General features: G+C 47.0%; 1 protein-coding gene across 1 annotated transcript; it reads left to right on the top strand.

The window, feature by feature from the left end:
• The first annotated feature begins 1,162 nt into the window (after positions 1-1,162).
• On the top strand, positions 1,163-12,524 carry LOC124704743 (very-long-chain 3-oxoacyl-CoA reductase 1-like). The gene is made up of 5 exons (XM_047237005.1): positions 1,163-1,815; positions 1,917-1,986; positions 2,917-3,179; positions 10,656-10,668; positions 12,495-12,524. The coding sequence occupies exons 1-5, from the start codon at positions 1,163-1,165 to the stop codon at positions 12,522-12,524; spliced, it is 1,029 nt and encodes a 342-aa protein (XP_047092961.1).
• The last annotated feature ends 12,530 nt before the right edge of the window (positions 12,525-25,054 follow it).

The raw sequence follows: 25,054 nt of genomic DNA, 5'->3' as shown, positions 1-25,054 counted from the left end.
GAGAAGTGGAGGGAAGTTCGCACAACCCTCTCGAAGAGCAAGACCGAGCGAGTACAACCCCGACGCGCCGGCGGCTTGCGCGTCGGAAGGGCGCCCGAACTCGGCCGAAGAAGGCTGAAAGAGCTCAAACGGACGGACAGTCCCGCCGACAAGATGCGAGCGTCGATCGACAAGTGCTTGGCCGACTTGAGGTCGCACGCCGACGGAAGGCACGACAAGTTCGACGGCAGGTGGCGGGAGATGCTCGCCAACCAGGGCGCCCGGATCGCACCGCCGAAGACGACGGCGGCGGCGAAGAAGAGGAATACGGACTTGGCGTTCCCGATGGGCGGCGGCGACATGGAACTGATGGACGAGGAGACGAGGAATTGGTACCGGGCCCACCGCAGCGACATCCTCCGAGCCCCTCCGGCCAGTCCTTCGTCGTCTCCACCGGCTCCTACCTCCTCTACCTCACCATCTACCTCGTCGACTGCGGCTGCGTCGACGTCTACTGTCGCTGCTTCCTCGCCGGCCGCCGCCGCCGCTTCGGCCACGGCGTGCGAGGAAACTGGTCCGTCGGACACCGCCGTGCCGGCCGGGACTGCCGACGAGCCTGTCTCCGTGTAATTTCCCTCCGATCGCCGATCTGTGGCTGATCCTTTTGCTCGTTTTGCCGATCAACTGGCCGTGCTTGTAGCGCGGGACGGCTATTTGTTTGAATCTAAACTCTATCCGCCGAACTCCGGGTGGACGACTGGAAATACGGTACTCCCCACGACTTAATTTCATCCAATCCGGCGGTAGTTTCGTCCGGATTTGGGCGTGGGGAGCCCCAACGGCTGGGGATGCTCTTAGGCATCATTGTCCCGCATAGGGCATGACACTACACGTGTGTTGCAATAATCCTACACTTACGGGAGGATTTCTACGGGATTTTGGTGTAGGTGTAGCATCGCTCCGTGTGTTGCCATTGCCAAGTAGCTGCGGGGTCACTCACACAGATCTTGCCGGAACGCTCTGGCAGTTCAGTTCGGTAATCATGCAAACAGATCGCATAACAAAACTGCACCACTAGAAGTTTTATATTGACATCGATCGTAGTAGTTTGTCTGCCAGAATCCCTAAAGCTTAGCACACGCGCGACGTGCGCCCTCCCGGGAAAAGAAGTAAAGGAGTGAAGATGGGCATCAACGGCGCTCTCCTCTTCCGGCAGCATCAGGAGCCGGCATGGTTCGTCTCCTTTGCCATCCTCGGCGCTGCCTACGTCTTCGCCGTCTTCTTCCAGCTCCTGGCCCACCTCGCGCTCCTGCTGCGCCGCCCCACGGACCTCCGTCGCCGATACGGCGCCTGGGCCGTGGTCACCGGCCCGACGTCCGGCATCGGCCGCTCCGTCGCCCTGGAGCTCGCCCGTCGGGGCCTCAACCTCGTCCTCGTCGGCCGCGACCCCGCCAAGCTCCACGACATCTCCGAGACAATCTCCGCCACCCATGGCGTTGACGCCAAGACCGTCGTGCTCGACCTCGCCCTAGTCGCCACCCCTCAAGGCGACGCGGCGCTGCGGCAGCTCCGGGAGGCTGTGGAGGGGCTGGACGTCGGGGTGCTAGTGAACAACGCTGGCCTGGCCAAGCCGTGCGCGGTGTACCTGCACGAGGCGGACGTGGATGCGTGGGTCAGGATGATCCGGGTGAACCTGTGGGCGCTCACGGAGGTGACGGCCGCGGTGCTGCCGGGGATGGTGGAGCGGGGCAGGGGCGCCGTCGTCAACATCGGCTCCGGGTCCAGTGAGGCCATCCCGTCGTTCCCGCTCTACTCCGTCTACGCCGCCTCCAAACGGTACGACCGCTCTGTCATGTTCGCTTGACATGTGACTTTGATTTGCTTTTCTTCTATATTTCTCTGTGGTAAATACATGAATACTCAGATTCCATTTCCAGGTACGTTGCTCAGTTCTCCCGGAGCCTTTACGTCGAGTACAGAAGCAAAGGGATCGATGTGCAATGCCAGGTACGTACCTTAATCGTGTTTCTATGTTTCATACTTCCATTGTTTTAACCTTTACGACCAACTAGTTTTCACGAGAAGGAAGAGTAAAATTGAGTAGGAGTCATCCTAGTGCAGAGTGCAGATCCCATCTGGCTGACTAGTGGCTAGAGAAACAAAACAATACCGTTCTGACCAGTCAAGCGCATAGCCGCTCCATATCACAAATAAATATGCATTGGAAACTTTGACAATAAATATTGGGATATCTTACCGTAAAATTAGCGCTTCAAGACCTGTAAAATTATGGTCTGATTTGCCTGAAAAAGTTTGATAGCATACTATTTTGTGTTCATACATATCTTACTATAAAATTAGCGCTTCAAGATAAATCTTGAAAACCATATGGATATCCAAAACAAGGTTTTTTTCTGATATCGAGAGTCTATATGACATTGCAAATCCAACGATTCAAGATCATGGCCAAGTTGTTTTACCCACTAGCGGGAAAACTGTAACAGTTTATGATTTGCGAGAACCAAGCGTTAGCTTGGTAGCTAGAGCTCGGTGTGTCGAGCCGGTCCACTTGGATTCGAGTCTTAGCAGCCAGCGCGTGCTCCGATTAAACAAGATACTATCCGCGTGAAAAACACGAGAGAGGTCTCGTCTATTTAACATTGTACAAACTAAGAGAGGAATTATTCTCCGTTGGTCAATGTTTATTGTTTATGCTTTGCACACTTGTATTGATTAGTTCTGCACGTCAAGCCTTGAAAACTCCGATTTCATTACAAACATCCTTGATGAAGTACGACTAGAATGGGTATGCCATCCTTTTTGATGAAGTACGCTCCCCTATGTAGAAAATCTGCAAACCTAAGGCTAGCCACGTCGATCTTGGATTCCATAACTCTAAACTAAATCGATCTAATAGCATATGTGGTGCAACTACAGGCCCCTCTATTCGTGGATACGAAGATGACGGCAGGTGTGGGGGGATCAAGGAAGCGGCAAGGCCTCCTGTCACGTCTGACGGTGCCTACTTCAGACGCTTACGCTGGCGCGGCGGCACGATGGATCGGGCATGGACAAGTCTGCGTACCCAACCTCGGCCACCGGCTCCAGTGGTGCCTCTGTCGCGTCATGCCGGACCACCTCCTTGATGCGCTACGGCTCCGCAAAAACCTCCGGCAGCGGGCACTCTTCCAGCAGCTCCGGTCGGTGAGGGTCAAAGGTGGCCTAACGGGCAGCGAACAAAGCTAGTTTGTTGGTGTTCTATGGTTGAAGGAATCTACGATACTCTCTCCATTCACAACCTCTCCATTCACAATTATCTCACGTTCTGGATTGAGTTAAAGTCAAAGTTTGTAAAGTTTAGCCAAAAATAGAAGAAAAAAAAGTCAATTTCATAACATCAAATGCATGTAACTTAAACATATACTTTATTGCGATTCTAATACAGTATATTTTACAGTGTAGATTTTAATATGTTTTTCTACATATTGGTCAAACATTACAAAGTTTGATTATGACCAAACCGAGAAAGCAGTTAATTGTGAACCATTGGAATATCTGTGTGATCGATATGTTCCTTTGACGTCTGAACCGCACTTTGCTTCAAGTCATTGTTATAAGAAGCTATAAGATGATAATTTCATTACCAATATGTGACAACTTTATAAACCGTTGGCCGACAACTTTGAAGGCCAAAAAGCACCAGAACATATCAACATCCGCTCTAATTTCGAGTATCTCATTGAGGAAAAACTGACAATGAACATGGTTTGTAAATCAGATTCATGAGTTGTTAGATAAAAAAATAATTTTCAATTCTTTGCACAAAACTATATAATTTTGACATCATCCTGCATGCACGGGCATGCATGCCCACACCACCGTCTCGCTAGATTGCAAACACCAGCACCTCCACGTCCTATTAGCACAGTGGTGAGAAAATAACAATCCAAAACATATTAATGTGAGGCCAGACTAAGAGGCATTCAACCTCAGGTAGCAAACCACCGTCTTTCAAGACAATGCCTTCATCAAAAAGAAAGCCATGGGTTGTCACTTCAGGGAGACGTTACTACTCAATAGAGGCATTCACCTCAAATTTCAATCTTAACTCACAGATCCTAGAGATGCAAGTGAGCTAAGATTAGAGTTCCCTCTATCTGCTTTGGTTAAAAAATGAACTTTTTTTAGATGATGTCATTATTTTATTCCTTTTTTTGCACTAAAGAGGGTAAATGTATCGTGTGATCGGTGGCATGGCAAGTTAAAAGCACACCGCAACTAATATTGGTGGTGTGGCCACTTTTAATGCGTCACCGGTATGGGCCTACCAATAGTTTGCCCAAAACTATGCTACGCAACCTATGTATGGGACCCATTAGTCCACCAGCCCGAAAATTACATGTGGCGTCGCAAATTTTCAACACACCACTAAGTAGTGTGCCGCTCCCACACGCCACTAGCTAGCGGCATGTCGTTATTTCGATACGCCTCAGATAATTCTAGGATGGTCCCATTTCACGGGCCCCACTTGGCTATGGTGTGGCATGTTTTCCCACGCTCGTGCACACCACTAGCTAGTGGCGTGTCGTTAAATTGGTATGCCACAGATGAAAGGAGCTAAGAAAATAGAAGAAAACGTAGAAACCAACCAAACCGTGGAAACTATAAGAAAAACTGAAACAAAACGGACGGAGCGAGAAACGGGAAAAACGATGTGACGTTGAAACATAAATAGGCCGACCTAGGATGCCAACAGGGTGCCCGGCACGAGCTGCCCACATCGCTGTAGGCGGTGTATAGGATTTACGAAAGATGACATTTGTCAAGATGGGAGCATGTGGGAAAGGTGAATGTGGGCGACTTCTTTTGGGCTCCTGCTTATGCATAAGCTAGCTTATAGGAAATGGTGGTAAGAAGCTCCTATAAGCTAGTTCCCCCTATTTTTTTGGGCTTCTAGAAATTTGGTTATTTGATGTGTTGAGTAATGTCCCTAAAATTGGATTGTGTCCTAAATAATACCATACATATGGTAGTTTTTAGTGAAAAAGAAGCTATAAATGAATCAAGAAATTTTTGGAAAGACTAATAATAATTAAAATATGGTGTTATAGTATAATTAAGTACATTCGAAAAATAGTAAAATGTCTTAGTGTTTTCATAGCTACTATACAAGAACTATTCACACAACCAAACTTTCAGCAATGTCCTTTCCTACTTGAGCCATGGCACCATCAGCAAAAGAGGAAGTGTGTCATTAATAAAAGATGAGCAAATGGTCATGACAAATGCTAGTTCAAATCAAATAAGCAAATACAGGTTCCTGGGAGATACAAGTTCATGGCAAATAGACCTTTTTGTTATCAACCAAATGTTATACAGAACCACCAATGTACATGTACATATTTGATATCAAAAGTGCCCAGAATCATAGTGTGCATGGACAGAAATTAAAACATAGTGTTCATGGACATATAAATCATAGTGTCATTCTGGACAGAAATTAAATTAGTAGCAATAACATATATCACGAAATTCTGGACAGAAAATTGAACTATCACAGCCATGACCATCTACACAATAGCAGGAACAAACTGACATGAAGCAGTCCATGGTGCAAAAACATGTCTGAAAATGAAAGGGTAGAGCTAATTACCATGGGCACATGGGTCGTCATTGAGTGGCCGAGATGTCAACACCTGAGGGGGAGGTTGATATACCGGTTCGGTTTCCTCAGCGAGAAGCTCGGGAAACTGTTCTCTGCCAGTTTCTCGATTTGCACTATCCGCTCGCTTCTCGGTCAGAATAAGCCAGACATAAGCTGGATAGTTCTTTTGGGCTTCTCCGGTTTAGCACCTAGAAGCAAGTGGCCCCGCGATGGTTGGTGAGACGGGAGCGGGCTAGCCGGACCTTTAAAAGCACGGGGATTTTTAAAGGACATCGTAGGATACTTTTCAATTTTCTAACGTGCTAAAAAAGCCCAAGCCCAAAAGCTTTAGCCCACGGTAACATTGGCCTGACCCTGAAGATATACACAAGATGCAACAGAAGAAAAAAGAGAGGAAGGGATCTTGGTTTGGGCCCATCGTACACCCCGAAGGTAGCGAGGGTGAGGGTAAGACATCATACATTCACCAGCATCGAGGTGAAGAAGGGAAGCGGAGAGAACTCTCACGGGTTCACGGCAGACCAACGTTAATTAGCTACACAAAACAGGCCAAGAGAACAAAAGAGAACTTCGCTTTCTTCCTTCATTTATCTTCTGCACAAAATCTTCACCAGCCACAATCAATTGACGCGCTTGCTTTATCTTTAGTTTGCAGCGACCATCCTCGCTCCCAATCTCAACCCTTGAGCATCTCAGAAGACCTCATTTGCCACTTGCTCGAAAAGTTTTACCTCCCAGATCAGTGCCTCGCGATTTTTCCTCCTGCTTTCAAGGTAGCATTGTTTAAAACTTTCCAGAAATGTTCAGAAAGCAGTAGCAACGCCCACGGTAAAAAGTTATTTCTTGTGTTTTCAAAATCCAGGAAGCCAGACACGAAAAAAAAAATCAGTAATAGTTTAGGATGGATTTAAAACCAAAATCACACAAATATATAACATCGTACACAATGTGGCACAACCATGGCAAGTAGAAAATCACAATACAAACGTTGACCAACAGGAAAAGATTTCCTCCGTTGCATATATGTTGTTAGATAGACGAGACCTCTCCAACAATTGAATTTATACGCGCTAGATAACACCCGAACCGTTTAAATTCCGTCCTCTTGCCTCTTGGAACTCAAACTCGGGTAGCCTAGTTGCGCATTGCAAGCATTGCCACTCAGTTCACACAAGTCATAGTACAAGACCTGACAATAAGCCGAACCATCAACCTTATCTGTTGCCTGTCTCCTAAAATACGTTATCCAACTCTTTTCAGCCGTTTAAACTTTTGAAAAACATAGCTAGAGCATTTGCCTTTATGGTATCAAAGTCTAAGCTCTCCAGATCGAATTTTGTCTCAAAAGAATTATTAATAGCCCAGAGCATTCGGTTACTGTTGGATATATAGATAGAACAAGCCAAACGAAAAATGCGTTCTCACTACAGCTCCGTGGTTGAGTAGATAGGGAACACCGGAAACAGAGATGCAGTTGCACATACAGACGCATTGATAGACGGATACACTGGTCAAGTAACATGCAAGGACAAACGGGCGACTGATCTGGACTACAGTTTGAAACCAAGACGAGACCCGTGAAGCATTCGCGGCCTATGCTGCATTTTGCTTCGAGTCTCCTGTGCTCTCTGTATCGGTGTTATGACACACAGTGAGTCATTGACCCCTTGTGGAAAACATGGCATCAGATGCTAATCTTGTCTTGCTATGCGTCGCCATGCTGCCGAGCGCGACCACAATGAAGCCGGTAATCAATGGACGTGATCATGAGGGGCTGCTGGTCGATGGCAACCGGACAGGAAAGCATGCTCGAGTTGTTCTTCAGCTTTTCCGAAGCTGAATATGCTCGAGACCTGATGAATGTGCTCACGGCTTTTCAGGAGGCGAAAGTGACGCCACGGAACCATGCTTCGCTCGTCAGACGTCACCAGCCAGGCTTTAACTGTCATCACGACCGATCGCACAGGTTTCAGTTCTCATTTTCTTGGTGAGCGTTCAAGCCCAAAATTAGTTCTGAATCTGCATTAGTTTTTTTTTAAACGAGGCAAAAGACTTGCCATTTTCATTAATAAAGAAGAAGTACAGAATTTGGCCAGTTTATTAGCGGGAAATCGGCCGAAAACCGAAACAAGTGCCTCGACGACCGTCATGGAGCACGACCGCCGCGGGCACAGAGCCACCCTGGCAACCCATACAAGATACACAGACCACTGAAGCGAGAAGTCGTCGCGGTTGACCTTCAACGTCATCGTCATCACTCTTCAGCGACTCCGACTTCACCGAAGAACCAACCACCAAGACCTCGCCGAAGCGGCACCATGAAGCTCAAGCCGGCCACCGCCAAACAAGCGACTCCTCGTGAAGCATCCGGCAGCTCCGACTCTGATGACGAGCTCTGAAGAGGACAAGCGCAAGACATGCACCGAGGAAGATCACCGCCAAAGGGCCACCCTGCAGGTCCTCGTACGCTGCTCAAATGAAGAAACTCGACAAACCATAGCAGCTCCGACTCCACCGCAGGCGAAGCACAAGACGAAGAAGCTCGGACGCTCGCCGAAGCCAAGGTCTTGACGCTACCAGACCATCGCTCACCACCGCCATCGTTGCCACACAAGCCACCACACGAACCTCACACATCGCCGTGCGTTGCATGCAATGCATGGATGCGCTGTGGCAGTACGTGAAAACGCATATACGGTGTGTCGCGTGATGTGTAAAGCCCTAGTAGGTAGCACGCCGTTCGACGTTCGTCGCCTAGCTTAGCTGAGGTGTTTTTTTTTCGCTAGTTCCAAATGATTGATAATTATCATTCGAGACGGATCGGTACCTGGTCCTTGACGATCAGAGCTTTCGTCGACTCCATCGGCCGGCATGCACTCCTTTCACGACCGTGGCAAATTGTGTAGCTGTTTATGTAGGACTAGGATTCGCTTGACCAACTACTTGCATGTACTCTGGACTGGAGTTTATGCGAAAGCGATGTGGTGATGCCCAAGTTCGAACCACTAGCTGCATGGAAAGCACACGGCGTATAGTATGGTCGGCCGATGGCATTGTTAGGCCATCTTCAATGAAGCGACGCTAACGGACGCTCAACAACCCACCGTCCCGGACTCCTCCATAGCCGCCACCACAACCCTAATGAAGACAGTATCTATGGCTGACTCAAAGGGTGCCGTCACCGGCGGCTGAAAAACTAAGCCAAAAGCGCCAAAAAAGTTGTCGTCGAAGGAGGAGAAAGGTGTCAAGACCGTGAAACGTCGCGGCTAGCGCAAGAATCGGAAGGAAAGGAATGCAGCGGCGGCAGCCGCCCAGCAGGTGCAGGCCGTTGCCCAAATGGCGTCGCAGATGCAGGTGAAAGTGGATGCCCACGTAGGCCTCCATCCCGGCCTAGCGGAGGCCATGCTCTTCGTCAAGCAAGAGAGGATCGTGGGCGTCGCTCCCCCGGCCTCGTCAATGGCTCAATAAGTTCCCAGCTGTGTCCTGGAACGCCTGCTCCCTCGCATGCCCACGCGGCTTCGCGGTTCGCCTCCGGCGCCGCCTCGGTTGCCGACATGAACTGGACGCCGAGGAGCAGTGACCCGTGCCCGGCCACGACATGGAAGACACGGCAGGTCCTGAAGGAGAGCATGCCGATGCCCCGCACCCTGTTTGAGGACATGACTGTTGGAGATATGCCCGAGAGACAATAATAAAGTGATTGCTATTATATAATGTTTATGATAGATGTTTATATCTCATGCTAAAATTGCATTAATAGGAAACATTAATGCATGTGTGTTCTGTAAACAAACCGGAGTCCCTAGTAAGCCTATCGTTTAACTAGCTTGTTGATTAATTGATGATCAAGGTTTTCTGATCATGAATATTGGATGTTCTTAATAACAACATCATATCATTAGGAGAATGCTATGATGGACACACACCCATAGATAGTAAGCGTAGCAATAAGATCAAGTCATTGAAGTTCATTTTGGATCAAGTCATTGAAGTTCATTTTGCTGTAGCTATCAAATGCATTGTAACCTAAATCCTTCGACCATGAGATCATGTTAATCACTAACACTGGAGGAATAATTTTATGACATCAAACACCACTTCATAACTGAGTGGTTATAAATGTGGAATTGGGTACTCTGAAAGTGGGAGTTGAAGCTCATGGATCAAGAGTGGGATTTGTCCATCCAAATGACGGATATATATTCTCTGGGCCCTCTCGGTGAAATGATATCTAATTAGATTGCAAGTACGTGACGGGGTCACAAGAGATATCATATCACGGTACGAGTAAAGAACACTTATCAGGAACGAGATTGAACTAGGTATAGTGATACCGATGATCGAATGTCGGGTAAGTGAAATATCGCGCGACAAAGGGAATCGGTAACGAATGCACATGGTTCTCTCGATCACGAAGTCATCGTTGAATTGTAGGAGCCATTATGGATCTCTAGGTCCCGCTATTGGTTATTAATCAGAGAGGTGTCTCGATCATGTCTGCATCATTCGCGAACCGTAGGGTGACACACTTAAGGGTTGATGCCATTTAAGTACATATGGAATATGGTATGGAGCTTGAATGTTGTTCGGAGTCTCAGATGGGATCCAGAACATCACGAGGAGGTTCGGAATGGTCCGGAGAATAAGATTCATATATAGGATGTCATTTTCCTGGGTACGAAAAAAGTACGGTGTTTTGACCGAAGCTTCTCGAAGGTTCTAGAAAGATTGGATGGGTTTGAAATATTATGGAAGGTTTGGGAAGTGTCCAGGACAACCCGGGCTGTCTAAGGAAGTCTGGAGGGTTCCATAATAGGTGTATCCATGTTTTCCTTAAGGGTTAAGGAGTTTTCCCCTAAGGCAAATTCGAATTTAGCAAAAGAGTCCTAGTTCTAGTAGTTTTCGGCTGATAGAAACCTCCTAGAAATCTCCAAAACTTTGGGGGAGGTCTTGGACGACCCAAGGGCCTTTGCCACCTATAAAAGGAGGTCAAGGGGAGCCCCAAGGGTAGCACAAGTCGTAGCGCAAGCCCCCTATCCCCAAACCCTGGCCGCCTTTCCTCCTCCTCCCTCTTGCACGGCTATGACGAAGCCCTGCAGAATTTCTCCACCACCACCATCACCACGCCGTCGTGTTGCCGGGATTCCGAGGATGATCTACTACTTTCGCTGCCTGCTGGAACGGGGAGAAGGACGTCGTCATCAACACCGAACGTGTAACCGAGTGCGGAGCACTGGAGGGATCTTCATCTCGCTCTTGAGAGCGGCAAGTAATCGACTGCATCAACCATGAGTACAACCTCGTTAATGCTTAGCGATCTACAAGGGTATATAGATCTGATCTCGTTGCTACCATCTAGTAGATTAGATCTTGGCTTTTCTCCTAGATTGGATCTTGGTTTATTCGTTCTCGCGGTAGGAATTTTTTTATTTTCTATGCTACGAACCCTACAATGACACCATGTGCCCGACGATGGATGACCTGGTACACCTGATTTGCGGCGCCATTGTCAACCTCCATGGCATCTTTTTGGATTAAATTTGATGTTCTGGCCATGTTTGGGCACCTTTTGGACTACATATTGTGCTATACCTTGTGCAAAATGTGATGAACTTATTTCAGATCTCAATTTGAGCCAATATAATGATCATATGTTCATGCTATTTGCTTGTTTCTCTTATTTTTCGATATTTCAGAAAAATTGGCCCACGGCTAATATGCATCGGGCCACTAGAGACACCCCGATGCAAACAAACGCATGATAATTTTCGCGAATTAAACGTCTGAAATGCGTCAGCCCGCTGGAGATGCTTATCTCTCCGTGCCATCCCTGATCCCAGCCCCGCCCAATGATTGGCAGGCGTTCATATCATCGCGGAATTTTGGCTCATTATTGGGCCCAATTCTCTTCAGCTCATTTCGCTGAATAGTAGAATTATCATCTCTTATCAATCCACGATGCGATGGCGCCGATAAATACTACAGACATGAGACATGTACACAGTACACTGGACCTAATTACAATCAGCAGTAGCAAGGAGTGCCGAAGCGGCTAGCTAATCATTAGCGGTCTAACCCTTTTGGCCGCGGGAGGTAGCTAGCTTTGCATGATTTTTTTTTTTTGAACACGCATATATGATCATTATAAACCTTGCCACCGGGCCGAAACCATTTCTTTACGTTTGTATTTGGGTATCTGTCAGGTAGGAGTTGGACCGGGCTACCTTATCCACCCACACGGGCTTCTAGTCGGGTGCGGCCGAATTATAAGATCCACGAAGAAGACGATAGAGACTGTTAGGTCTACCTTGGCATAAGAGCATCCCCACTCGTTGGCGCTCCTCACGCCTAAATCCGGCGAAATTTTCGTCCGGATTGGATCAATTTTTGGTATGGGGGGCAATATATTTCCAGTCGTGTGCTCCCCAAGCGGCGTTTCTCGGGGAAAAAGAGGATGGCCCGGGGAGTCCGGACGAAGAGGAGACACGTGGGCGTGGGCGGTTGGTTTTGCTCCATCCGGAGTCCCCGAGCGCTCCCCGGGGGGCCGGGGATGGCGTGGGATCGCCGGATGAATTTAGGCCCAAATCCGAACGAAATCGAGGAACCGGGGGCGCGACTGGGCCGGATTTCGCCGTCCGGATGTAAAAAACGGCTCGTGGGGGGCTTCTCGGGGAGACGAGTGGAGATGCTCTAAGGGAACACGCCGGAAAAAGTGAAGGATTAGTAAATACCAGTTTCGATCATTAGCTCGAGCACTGACAAGTTAAGAAATCATCAGTTCTGTCCCAGTCATCACCAGCGTTACGCTGGATAAGATTTTGGTATTCGGAGCTAATCATCTTGTATGCAGGTTGAGGTGTCCACATCTGATATGCCGTAGCACTAGCAGAGCAGCTCATCTTCGTTCCAGAGGGTCAGAGGAGGCTGGAGCTTAATTAGGCACGCCAGCTGCATATCGCAGACTCCCGCTGCCGCTCTATCTGTAATTCTGTATGACTTGATCCGGGACGAGGATCGAACCGAGGGATAGTTCTGAAAAAAAACTACTCCAGCTTTGATGCTTTCCCTGCCACTGCCCGCAGGCACACACGGCGGCAGAGCTGGTGAAGGCCGGAACCAGTGCGTCCGAGACATCTTGTGTTGGGAGAAGCGACTGAGAGCCAGAGCCCAGAGGTAGTGGGGCGGCGGCGTGTGGCTACACCGGCCGGAGAAAAGAGGCCGGCAAGCGGCAATCGGCATTCCTCCCTTTCCCCGCGGTTCGTGCGGTGCCACCGCGTCCCATCATTTCCAGATACGCGTACATGGCGCATTCGAGCGATGCGCGACGGCGTGTTTCGGTCAAGGCAGGTACGTGCACCGATTTTAATCGCCAGAGAACATGGATGCACATTGATGAAAGCTTCCATGATTAGCGCCAGATTTTCGACCGCCATTGTTGTAGAACAGAGACATTCATCCGTGCACGCACTACCCTTCTAGGAAAGTTTGACGCCGCGATCACATTCGATCGATTTTCAGCGAACCACATAAATATCACATGACTCCACGCCCTGCCCTTCTTCTACACAAAAATGGAACAGTTTGACGCGGTAGTCACGTTCGATCGATTTTCAGCAGCCACAAGGCTTTCCTTTCAAAAAGACACCCATCAAAAAATGCTTTTCTCGCTACAGCTCCACGGTTGAGTAGGTAGGGAACACGGCAAACAGAGATGCGGTTCCACAATCCACATACGGACACAACGGCACACGGATACACTGGTCAAGTAACGGTGCAGCCCACACGCAAGGACGCACGAGTGACTGATCTGGACCCGTGAAGCATTCGCGGACTATATGCTGCATTTGGCTTCGTGTCTCTGTTTTCGTTACTGTGACTTAGGATGAGTTGTTGACCCCTTGTGCAAAACGTGGCATCAGATGCTAACCTCTTACCACGTCGCCATGTTGCCGAGACCTTAACCCTTCGTTTTTTCCGTTAATCAGTCCGAGACGAGGATTACTGAAAGTAATTCAGTAATCCATGTATGTGATCATAACTATGAGTGGTTGCTTTGATTGACTGACTATGGTACTTCACTTTTTCTGAAACTGAATACAGTATGCTCGAGTTCTTCAGCTTTTGCGTCCCTCGAAACCCGATGAATGTGCTCGCAGCTTTTCAGGAGGCGAAGGTGACGACACAGACGTCACCAGCCAGGCTTTAAGTGTTATCACGATCGTGCTTCAGGGCTATCATTTTCTTGCTGACGCGTTCAAGTCCCAACTTATTACTGAATCTGTATCAGCGGTACAGCAGAAAATTTCGAATTCCATGTCTATCTAGAGCAGTGATTTTGCATCCCTAACTCACGAGTACCACATCTGAACTCATTTGGAGCTCTACATATATAGATCAAGGAAACTAGGATCTGTAACTAGTTATGGGTGTACCCCATTTTTTAACACTTTCAAATTTTCAAAAAAATGTAAACTAAAATTATGGATCTACATTGTGTTGTATCATCAAAAATATGACAATATGTGATCTACACAAAAAGATCTAATGATGTGTAAATAGTACATGACACTATTCATTTATGTCTTTTTTCGCACAGGTCACATATGGTCATATTTTGACACAAATTTTGCAGGTTAACAACATATAGCATGACCAATATCCATAATTTTAGTTTACATTTTTTGTGGAAATTTGAAAGTGTCTTGCACCCGCCACTAGTTCTGAAATGTTGCCTATCATCTAGAGATTTTACAAGTTACCGCGAGCTGATCTTGCTCTCCACGGGCAGATCGGCCGTCGTGCTTAATCGCAATCGCATCCAGGTAGGGTCCCTGTGTGCCGTCTGGACAAGACTTGCAATCAGGCATTTGCTCGCACGCGCACACTCACGCACAACTGAAGCATCTCTGCATCAAGCTTCATAGACTTTGATTTTAGCCACATGGACACAATTCAAATATAGCCAGATGTTTTTGGAGCCCAATAGAAAAGCCGCCACCTATGGTGCAGGTGAGATTTGGAAGCGTCGGCGCTCCTAGCAATGTAGGAATTCGCCTGCAGGTCCCGTTTGACAGCCACATTACTAGCCCTACAATTCCCCCAATACCTCCCCTTCCGCCCGCTCTCAAGTTTTCGCTCACCTCTCCAGTTCGCGACCAGAGTACGCCTTCGCCGCCCCCCTCTTCGACATGCCTCTAAAAAAGAAGTCGATGGCGACCAGAGTAGCGCTTTAGCCAGATGCCCAGATGATGATTGTTCACTTCAAATGCTTGGGTTCCATAATTATTATTCCAGACGATCGATCGACAAGCTGTTATTCGTTGACTGCAACGTCGACGGATACCGTCGCCCGTCGGGACGGTTGGGTACGTGGTCGTTGTCGACTGGGGCAGGCATGCATGCATGGAAATACTGCAGTTGTTTGTTATGTAGGAGTAGGATTCTCTTGACCAACGCTGCTGCATGGAAATACTGCAGCTGTTTATCTGAAAACGATGTGTGACGCCAAGTTCCACCGACTACCTGCATACTTGCATGGCACCCTTGAGGCCCATGGATGACTCGTCATGATCGCGCTAGCTTGATTCTTGCACGTACCTAGCCAGCCTAGGTAGACAAAAATCTGAATATGTAAACAGAGCTGGGGTTCCTTCAGATGACCCAACTGTCAGCAACATTCGAAAGAGCACGGCACATACACGATCGATACATTGGACCTAAAGTTTGGGTGGCAAATCTTATCTAGGTCCCTAAGTTTTTTTTCTTCAGAAATAATGCAAAGACTGCGGCGGCGGGGGGGGGGGGGGCACATACATAGGCCCGCACTGTAAAACAGTATCTCTCATGAGACATGTATGCAATGAAGCAGTTTGCTAATTATTTAGATGTCTAACCCTTTAGATAGAGCATTAGGTTAGGCAGAGGGCGTACGTGCACTGGCCAACGGGACGAAACTTATCTATTGGTCCGAATTTGGGCATCTATCAGGTAGGAGTTGGACCAGGCTACTTCTTTATCCACCCACACGCATTTCGGTCGCGGCCCACTCAAAAAGATTATTTGCCGTGGTTTGCCCAACCGGCTGGCATCATTATATATGGGTAAATACTTGTACAACAAGAATACACAAGGTATGGAATACTGGAGCATACACGTATACCTATACAAAGCCATATACAACTCTAACACCCCCCCTTAATTTAAACCGTCGTGAACAAGGTTGAGATTGGAACTAAAACGGCGTAGTGTGAGCTGAGTAGCTGGCTTGGTGAATACATCAGCCAGTTGGTCGCCAGTGGAGATGAAGCGAACATCCAACGCACCTAAAGCAACCTTCTTACGCACGAAGTGAAAATCGATCTCGATATGGTTCATGCGAGCATGGAACACCGGATTGACAGATAAATATGTGGCACCAAGATTGTCACACCACAAAACAGGAGGACTAGAGAGAAACACACCCAGCTCCTTCAATACAGACTGAATCCACATAGTTTCAGCAGTGCCATCCGCCAAAGCCTTGTATTCTGCATCGCATCGGAGCGAGAGACCGTAGGTTGTTTGCGGGAACTCCAAGACACAAGGTTAGAGCCAAGAAAAACCGCAAAACCACCAGTGGAACGACGATCATCAGAACAACCCGCCCAATCAGCATCAGTAAAAATACTCAGACCGGTAGAGGAAGAACGTCGAAACCGTAAACCAGTGGAAATAGTGCCTCTGATATACCGGAGAATGCGCTTCACCGCCTCATAATGAGCAGTAGTAGGCTGCGACAAGTATTGACACACCTTGTTGACAACAAAAGATAAGTCAGAACGCGTCAGGGTAAGATACTGCAGACCCCCAACAAGACTCCTGTACTTGAAAGCATCCTCCGAACTCAGCAAATCACCTTGATCTTTGGCCAACTTATCGACACACGTACATGGGAGTAGTAACTGGCCGGCACTGTTCCATGTTGGCGCGATGCAAAAGATCAAGTGCATATTTGTGCTGCGATAATATCAGCCCCTCGACTCAAAAAGATTATTTGCCGTGGTTTGCCCCAACCGGCTGGCATCATTATATATGGGTAAATACTTGTACAACAAGAATACACACGGTATGGAATACCGGAACATACACGTATACCTATACAAAGCCATATACAACTCTAACAGGCTCGAATAATAAGGGAGCCAGGATGAAGAATTTTGAGAGAAGTCCACATTACACCCACAAAGTTGTTCGAAAGTTCAGTTTCCAACCCTCATCTTAGCGGAGAACATGGAAGCTGCATTGATGAAAGCTTCCATGCATAATTAGCGCCAGATTTTCAACCGCTATTGTTGGAAAGCAGAGACGTTCATCCGTACGTGCAGGCACTGCCCTTCTAAGAAAAGTTTGACGCCATAGTCACATTCGATTTCAGTGGAACACTCGAATCATTGGATGACTGCAGTTCGCCGTTCACCACCCTGGTTACCCAACGACACCTATATCGATGCATGTTCAACGTTCACGAGTCACCAAGTTTCTAGGACGTCGGAACTCATGTCCTCCACTTAAAGTTCGGAGAAATGGACCATGGACTATAAGGCTGGCCATAGTGGTAAGTATCATATAGTAGTATCAAACATATGATACTTGTGTATGGTACTATCTCTATAGTGGTTAGTATCATGAAGTAGTATCATAGTCTTGCTATATTTATTGTTTTTTAGAATCTCAATGTAAATTTGTGCACAAGATTTGTTTGGCATTTGTTTTTCTCGTGACATGCCCTCATCAGCGCTGGATGGAGCGTATGGCGTGGGATGGTCATGGCGTGGGCGTTCGACCATGTCCATGAATTTAATTTGAATTGAATCGCAGTCTGCGTCAGCCAATGATACCTGGCTCCGTCGCCTCCGGGCAAGTCTGGGCTGGGAAGCTCAGCGCCATAAACGCTGACCAGGACGCGCCGTGTCCTTCGCTCAATTGCTTGCTAGCTAGCCCGCACTACCACAGAGCACGCATGCATGGCAGCACGCTCGCAGCAGTCAGCAGCGGTAAGAGCATCCCAGCCCGTTGGGGCTTCCCACGCCGAAATCCGGCGCTATTTAGCGCCGGATGGATGTATTTTTTTGGTTTGGGGAGGCCCATTTTCTCAGTGGCGAGCCCATGGTCGCCTTCACCCACCGCGTGCATAGCGACGGTGTCGCCGGGAAGGGCAACCGTCGGAGTGCCCTCGTCGCTTTGAACCGCCGTAATGGTCCGCGAAGTCGCCTCGTCGGGAACGGTCGAAGTCGCCTCGAAATTACAACCGCCGTAATGGAGCATGAACTCCGAGGAAGAGCAACCGCCGCTCTCTTCGTCCAGAGAACTACATATACGGTTTCGAACGGCCGACGCCATTCATCTATTCTCTCCTCATCACCATCTTCTGTCAACCATGAGCGACTGGTCGTGGCCATCGGACACCGACGAGCCGAGGGGAAGCCGCCAGGATGGCGACATTGGTGGGATCGCGTTGCATCGTCCGGCGAGCGACGATTCCCCCCGCCGTCCAAGCAAAGACGAATGGGATGACGACGACGAGGAGGACGAGGAGGAGGCCGTGGAGCAGGCCGTGGAGCCGGCCGTGGAGCCGGCCGAGGAGCAGGCCGAGGAGCCGGCCGAGGAGCCGGCCGAGGAGCAGGCCGAGGAAGAAGCCGAGGAGCAGGCGGAGGAGGAGGATGACGCAGAGGCGAAGGCACCTTCCTCCGACGAGGAGGTGACGAGCCGGAAGCGTCGCCGCCACGACGATGAGGCGGGGCCATCTAGGAAGAAGTAGTAGTTTAAGTTTGTTCGTCTACCTTGTACTGCTCGTGCTGAAGCGTTGTTGATGGCGAGCAGCACTACTTATCATTAGGTGTTTAGGGGCTTGCATTGATGCTTTCTCGTGCATATCTGCGTGGCAATGCCGTCCCTCGACACCTAGCTGCCCTTACACCTATCCAGGTGTAAGGGCAGCATCTTGCTTGTTCGTTACTTAGTAGATCCGATCCGTTATAGTTGCTCCTTGCTCCGCAAGGATTAGTTTAATATCTCGCATAGTTAGGCCTTATGCTCGGGGTCGGACGATCCGGTAGTGCGTTAGGTGTTGTTTACCGTCCCCGCAAGGGATGTTCCGGGAATCAACGTTATGTTGGTTTTTAGGCCTCTTGTAGGGGTAGTTTGCATCATCTTCCGTAGCTGCTAGGCCCGATCACACGTAGGACGTTCCGGTTATGCGGTGAAAACCCTAAGTCTGTCGTGGATCGTTTTAGCTTTGTTTTGATCAAGCAGGATCCCCATGTCATTGTAAATCCAACGTGAACCATGGGGCGATCGGCTCCTTGAGCCGATCCACGAGGCAACCCGAGAGCCGATAGGGCTCGTATTTAATGTTTACGTGTCTACCATGCAGAACAATCGAAGCACTCTAACACCTTCCCGATCGGGTCTAGGTCGGGTGGCACGCCCTAGCAACCGCCGTGACGTGGCCGGAAGATTTGCGGGACGACGCGAGGTGCCAGGGTCCACTAAGCGGCCTTGGGAGCCTCCCGGCTCTTCGTGTTGCTTAACCATTGCCCGTCGGTGGGTTTTGGAGGGTAACACATTCTGGCACGCCCGGTGGGACATCTTCTGCAACATCCACGTCAACACCGATATCCGAGATGGCAGAGGAACAGATCACATACGAGGATCTCCCTGCGGAGCACAAGAAGAAATACGATGAGCCGAAGGCCATCTGGGAAGCCGAGCTCATCGGCTCCTTTGAGACGACCCGTTCTCACGGTATCAAGTTCAAAGGGAACACGCGTCCGTCGCATGGCGTCAACATGGTGGACCTAAGCCACTCCATAAGGAAGCCAGGGTTCCCCTTTACTGTCAACATGGCAGGGTGATGTCTACGGGTGCTTCTATTCTTGTAGACAGTGTTGGGCCTCCAAGAGCAGAGGTTTGTAGAACAGCAGCAAGTTTCCCTTAAGTGGATTACCCAAGGTTTATCGAACTCAGGGAGGAAGAGGTCAAAGATATCCCTCTCATGCAACCCCGCAACCACAAAGCAAGAAGTCTCTTGTGTCCCCAACACACCTAATAGGTGTACTAGTTCGGCGAAGAGATAGTGAAATACAAGTGGTATGAATGAATATGAGCGAGTAGTACGGCGCCGTAAAATAGCTTATCGGCATGCAGTTGATGGTAGTAATATTGTAGGAAGTAAACAAGCGTAGTAACGCAGCAGTAGTAACGCAAGTAAAATAGTAACAAGCAACGATAGCGTATTTAGGAACAAGGCCTAGGGATTAGACTTTCACTAGTGGACACTCTCAACTTTGATCACATAACAGAATAGATAAATGCATACTCTACACTCTCTTGTTGGATGATGAACACATTGCGTAGGATTACACGAACGCTCAATGCCGGAGTTAACAAGCTCCACAATTAAATGTTCATATTTAAATAACCTTAGAGTGCATGAAAGATCGAAACGACTAAACCAAGTACTAACATAGCATGCACACTCGTCACCTTCATGCTTATGTAGGAGGAATAATACACATCAATACTATCATAGCAATAGTTAACTTCGCAATCTACAAGAGATCATGATCATAGCATAAACCAAGTACTAACACGAGTGCACACACTGTCACCATTACACCGTGTAGGAGGAATAAAACTACTTTAATAACATCACTAGAGTAGCACATAAATTGTGATACAAAACACATTGCAATCATAAAGAGATATAAATAAGCACTTCACTATGCCATTCATAACAGTGAATAAGTATTCTGTGAAATATAGCCTAAGAGACCCACACGGTGCACACACTGTCACCTTTACACACGTGGGACAAGGAGTCTCCGGAGATCACATAAGTAAAACTCACTTGACTAGCATAATGACATCTAGATTACAAGCATCATCATATGAATCTCAATCATGTAAGGCAGCTCATGAGATTATTGTATTGAAGTACATAGAGAGAGATGAACCACATAGCTACCGGTACAGCCCCGAGCCTCAATGGAGAACTACTCCCTCCTCATGGGAGCAGCGAGCGGTGATGAAGATGGCGGTGGAGATGGCAGCGGTGTCGATGGAGAAGCCTTCCGGGGCACTTCCCCGCTCCGGCAGGGTGCCGGAACAGAGATCCTGTCCCCTGGATCTTGGCTTCGCGATGGCGGCGGCTCTGGAAGGTTTCGCGTACCGTGGCTTCCTCCGTAAGGGTTTTTAGGTCAGGACCTTTAAATAGGCGAAAGGGGAGCCTCGGAGGGGGCCTGGGGCCACCACACCATAGGGCGGCGCGGCCCCCCCTCTGGCCGCACCAGGGTGTGGTGTGGGGCCCCCAGGGCTTCCCTCTGGCGGCTCTCGGGTGTTCTGGATGGTTCCGGGAAAAATAGGAACCTGGGCGTTGATTTCGTCCGATTCCGAGAATATTTCGTTACTAGGATTTCTAAACCAAAAACAGCAGAAAACGGAACCGGCACTTCGGCATCTTGTTAATAGGTTAGTTCCGGAAAATGCGTAAATACGACATATAATGTGCATAAAACATGTAGGTATCATCAATAAAGTAGCATGGAACATAAGAAATTATCGATACGTTGGAGACGTATCAGCATCCCTAAGCTTAGTTCCGCTCGTCCCGAGCAGGTAAAACGATAACAAAGATAATTTCTTAAGTGACATGCCATCATAACCTTGATCATACTATTGTAAGCATATGAGATGAATGCAGCGATCAAAACAATGGTAATGACATGAGTAAACAAATGAATCATAAAGCAAAGACTTTTCATGAATAGTACTTCAAGACAAGCATCAATAAGTCTTGCATAAGAGTTAGCTCGTAAAGCAATAATTCAAAGTAGAGGTATTGAAGCAACACAAAGGAAGATTAAGTTTCAGCGGTTGCTTTCAACTTGTAACATGTATATCTCATGGATAGTTGTCAATGCAAAGTAATATAATAAGTGCAATATGCAAGTATGTAGGAATCAATGCACAGTTCACACAAGTGTTTGCTTCTTAAGGTAGAGAGAGAAATAGGTGAACTGACTCAACAATAAAAGTAAAAGAATGGTCCTTCAAAGAGGAAAGCATCGATTGCTATATTTGTGCTAGAGCTTTGGTTTTGAAAACATAAAGAGAGTATAAAAGTAAAGTTTTGAGAGGTGTTTGTTGTTGTCAACGAATGGTAGTGGGTACTCTAACCCCCTTGCCAGACAAACCTTCAAAGAGCGGCTCCTATTTTATTTTATTTTTGGGTGGCACTCCTTCCAACCTTTCTTTCACAAACCATGGCTAACCGAATCCTCGGGTGCCCGCCAACAATCTCATACCATGAAGGAGTGCCTTTTTATTTTAGTTTTATTATGATGACACTCCTCCCCACCTTTGCTTTCTCAAGCCATGGCTAACTCGAATCCTTCGGGTGCCGTCCAACAATCACATACCATGGAGGAGTGTCTATTTTTGTTAATTAATTTGGGACTCGGGAATCCCATTGCCAGCTCTTTTTGCAAAATTATTGGATAAGCGGATGAAGCCACTAGTCCATTGGTGAGAGTTGCCCAACAAGATTGAAAGATAAACACCACATACTTCCTCATGAGCTATAAAACATTGACACAAATAAGAGGTAATAACTTTTGAATTGTTTAAAGGTAGCACTCAAGCAATTTACTTTGGAATGGCGGAGAAATACCATGTAGTAGGTAGGTATACAACAACAACAACAACAACAACCAAGCCTTTCAGTCCCAAACAAGTTGGGGTAGGCTAGAGTTGAAACCCATAAGATCTCGAAACCAAGTCATGGTTCCGGAACGTGGATAGCTAACTTCCACGCACCCCTATCCATGGCTAAATCTTTGTCGATATTCCAAACCTTCAGGTCTCTCTTAACGGACTCCTCCCATGTCAAGTTTGGTCTACCACGACCCCTCTTAACATTCTCATCACGCTTTATCCGTCCGCTATGCACTGGCGCTTCCGGAGGCCTCCATTGGATATGCCCAAACCATCTGAGACGATGTTGGACCAGCTTCTCTTCAATCGGTGCTACCCCAACTCTCTCCCGTATATCGTCATTCCGTACCCGATCCTTTCTTGTGTGGCCACATATCCATCTCAACATGCGCATCTCTCGCTACACTTAACTCGTTGGATATGTCGTCTCTTCGTTGGCCAACACTCGGCGCCATACAACATCGCAGGTCGGATAGCTGTCCTATAAAACCTGCCTTTTAGCTTTTGTGGCACTCTCTTGTCACAGAGTACGCCCGAAGCTTGGCGCCACTTCATCCAACCAGCCTTGATTCGGTGGCCCACATGTAGTAGGTAGGTATGGTGGACACAAATGGCATAGTGGTTGGCTCAAGGATTTGGATGCATGAGAAGTATTCCCTCTCGATACAAGGCTTAGGCTAGCAAGGTTATTTGAAACAAACACAAGGATGAACCGGTGCAGCAAAACTCACATAAAAGACATATTGTAAACATTATAAGACTTTACACAGTATTCCTTGTTGTTCAAAACTCAATACTAGAAATTATCTAGACCTTAGAGAGACCAATTATGCAAACCAAATTTTAGCATGCTCTATGTATTTCTTCATTAATAGGTGCAAAGTATATGATGCAAGAGCTTAAACATGAGCACAACAATTGCCAAGTATCACATTATCCAAGACATTTTACCAACTACTACATGTAGCATTTTCCAATTCCAACCATATAACAATTTAACGAAGAGGAAACTTCGCCATGAATATTATGAGCTAAGAACACATGTGTTCATACGAACCAGCGGAGCGTGTCTCTCTCCCAAACAATCATTTATTCAAACCAAAACAAAAACAAAAACAAACAGACGCTCCAAGTAAAGTACACAAGATGTGACTGAATAAAAATATAGTTTCAAGAGAAGGAACCTGATACTTTATCGATGAAGAAGGGGATGCCTTGGGCATCCCCAAGCTTAGATGCTTGAGTCTTCTTGAAATATGCAGGGATGAACTACGGGGGCATCCCCAAGCTTAGAGCTTTCACTCCTCTTGATCATAGTATATCATACTCCTCTCTTGACCCTTGAAAACTTCCTTCACACCAAACTTCAAGCAAACTCATTAGAGGGTTAGTGCATAATCAAAAATTCACATGTTCAGAGGTGACACAAACATTCTTTTCACTTCGGACATTGCACAAAACTTCTGAAAGTTAATGGAACAAAGAAACTCATTCAACTTAACAAAAGCGGCAATGCGAAATAAAAGGCAGAATCTGTCAAAAACAGAACAGTCCGTAAAGACGAATTTAAAAATGGCACCAGACTTGCTCAAACGGAAAAACTCAAAACTAATGAAAGTTGCGTACATATCTGAGGATCATGCTCGTAAATTGGCAGATTTTTTCGAATTTTGTACAGAGACTTGTGCCCAGATTCGTGACAGACAGCAATGCTGTTTCTGCGCAGCGATCCCAAATATAACATCAACTTTGACATAGAAACTTTACTTGGCACAACAATGCAACAAAACTAAGATAAGGAGAGGTTGCTACAGTAGTAAACAACTTCCAAGACACAAATATAAAACAAAGTGCTGTAGTAAAAAAAAACACATGAGTTATCTCCCAAGAAGTTCTTTCTTTATAGCCATTAAGATGGGCTCAGCAGTTTTAATGATGCACTCGCAAGAAATAGAAGTTGAAGCAAAAGAGAGCATCAAGAGGCAAATTCAAAACATATTTAAGTCTAACATGCTTCCTATGCATAGGAATCTTGTAAATAAACAAGTTCATGAAGAGCAAAGTAACAAGCATAGAAAGATAGAACAAGTGTAGCTTCAAAAATTTCAGCACATAGAGACGTGTTTTAGTAACATGAAAATTTCTACAACCATATTTTCCTCTCTCATAATAACTTTCAGTAGCAACATGAGCAAACTCAACAATATAACTATCACATAAAGCATTCTTATCATGAGTCTCATGCATAAAATAATTACTACTCCCAACATAAGCATAGTCATTCTTATTAATTGTAGTGGGAGCAAATTCAACAAAGTAGCTATCAAATATAGGAGGTATATTGTAATCATAATCAAATTTATCCTCCATAACAGGTGGTAACAAAAGACTACTATCATTATAATCATCATAAATGGGAGGCAAAGTATCATCAAAGAAAATTTTCTCCTCAATGCTTGGGGGACTAAAAATATCATGCTCATCAAAGCCAGCTTCCCCAAGCTTAGAATTTTCCATAGCATTAGCAACAATAGTGTTCAAAGCATTCATATTAATATGTTCCATGGGTTTTTTAATTTTCGCATCAAACCATCCATGTCTTAAATCAGGAAATAGAATAAAAAGGTCATTGTTGTCCATTATGCCTCACTAGTGTAA

Source organism: Lolium rigidum, chromosome 3, assembly GCF_022539505.1.
Source record: "Lolium rigidum isolate FL_2022 chromosome 3, APGP_CSIRO_Lrig_0.1, whole genome shotgun sequence".
NCBI lineage: Eukaryota > Viridiplantae > Streptophyta > Magnoliopsida > Poales > Poaceae > Lolium > Lolium rigidum.
The sequence above is the reverse complement of the archived record's forward strand: the minus strand, read 5'-3'. Positions and strand labels throughout refer to the sequence as shown.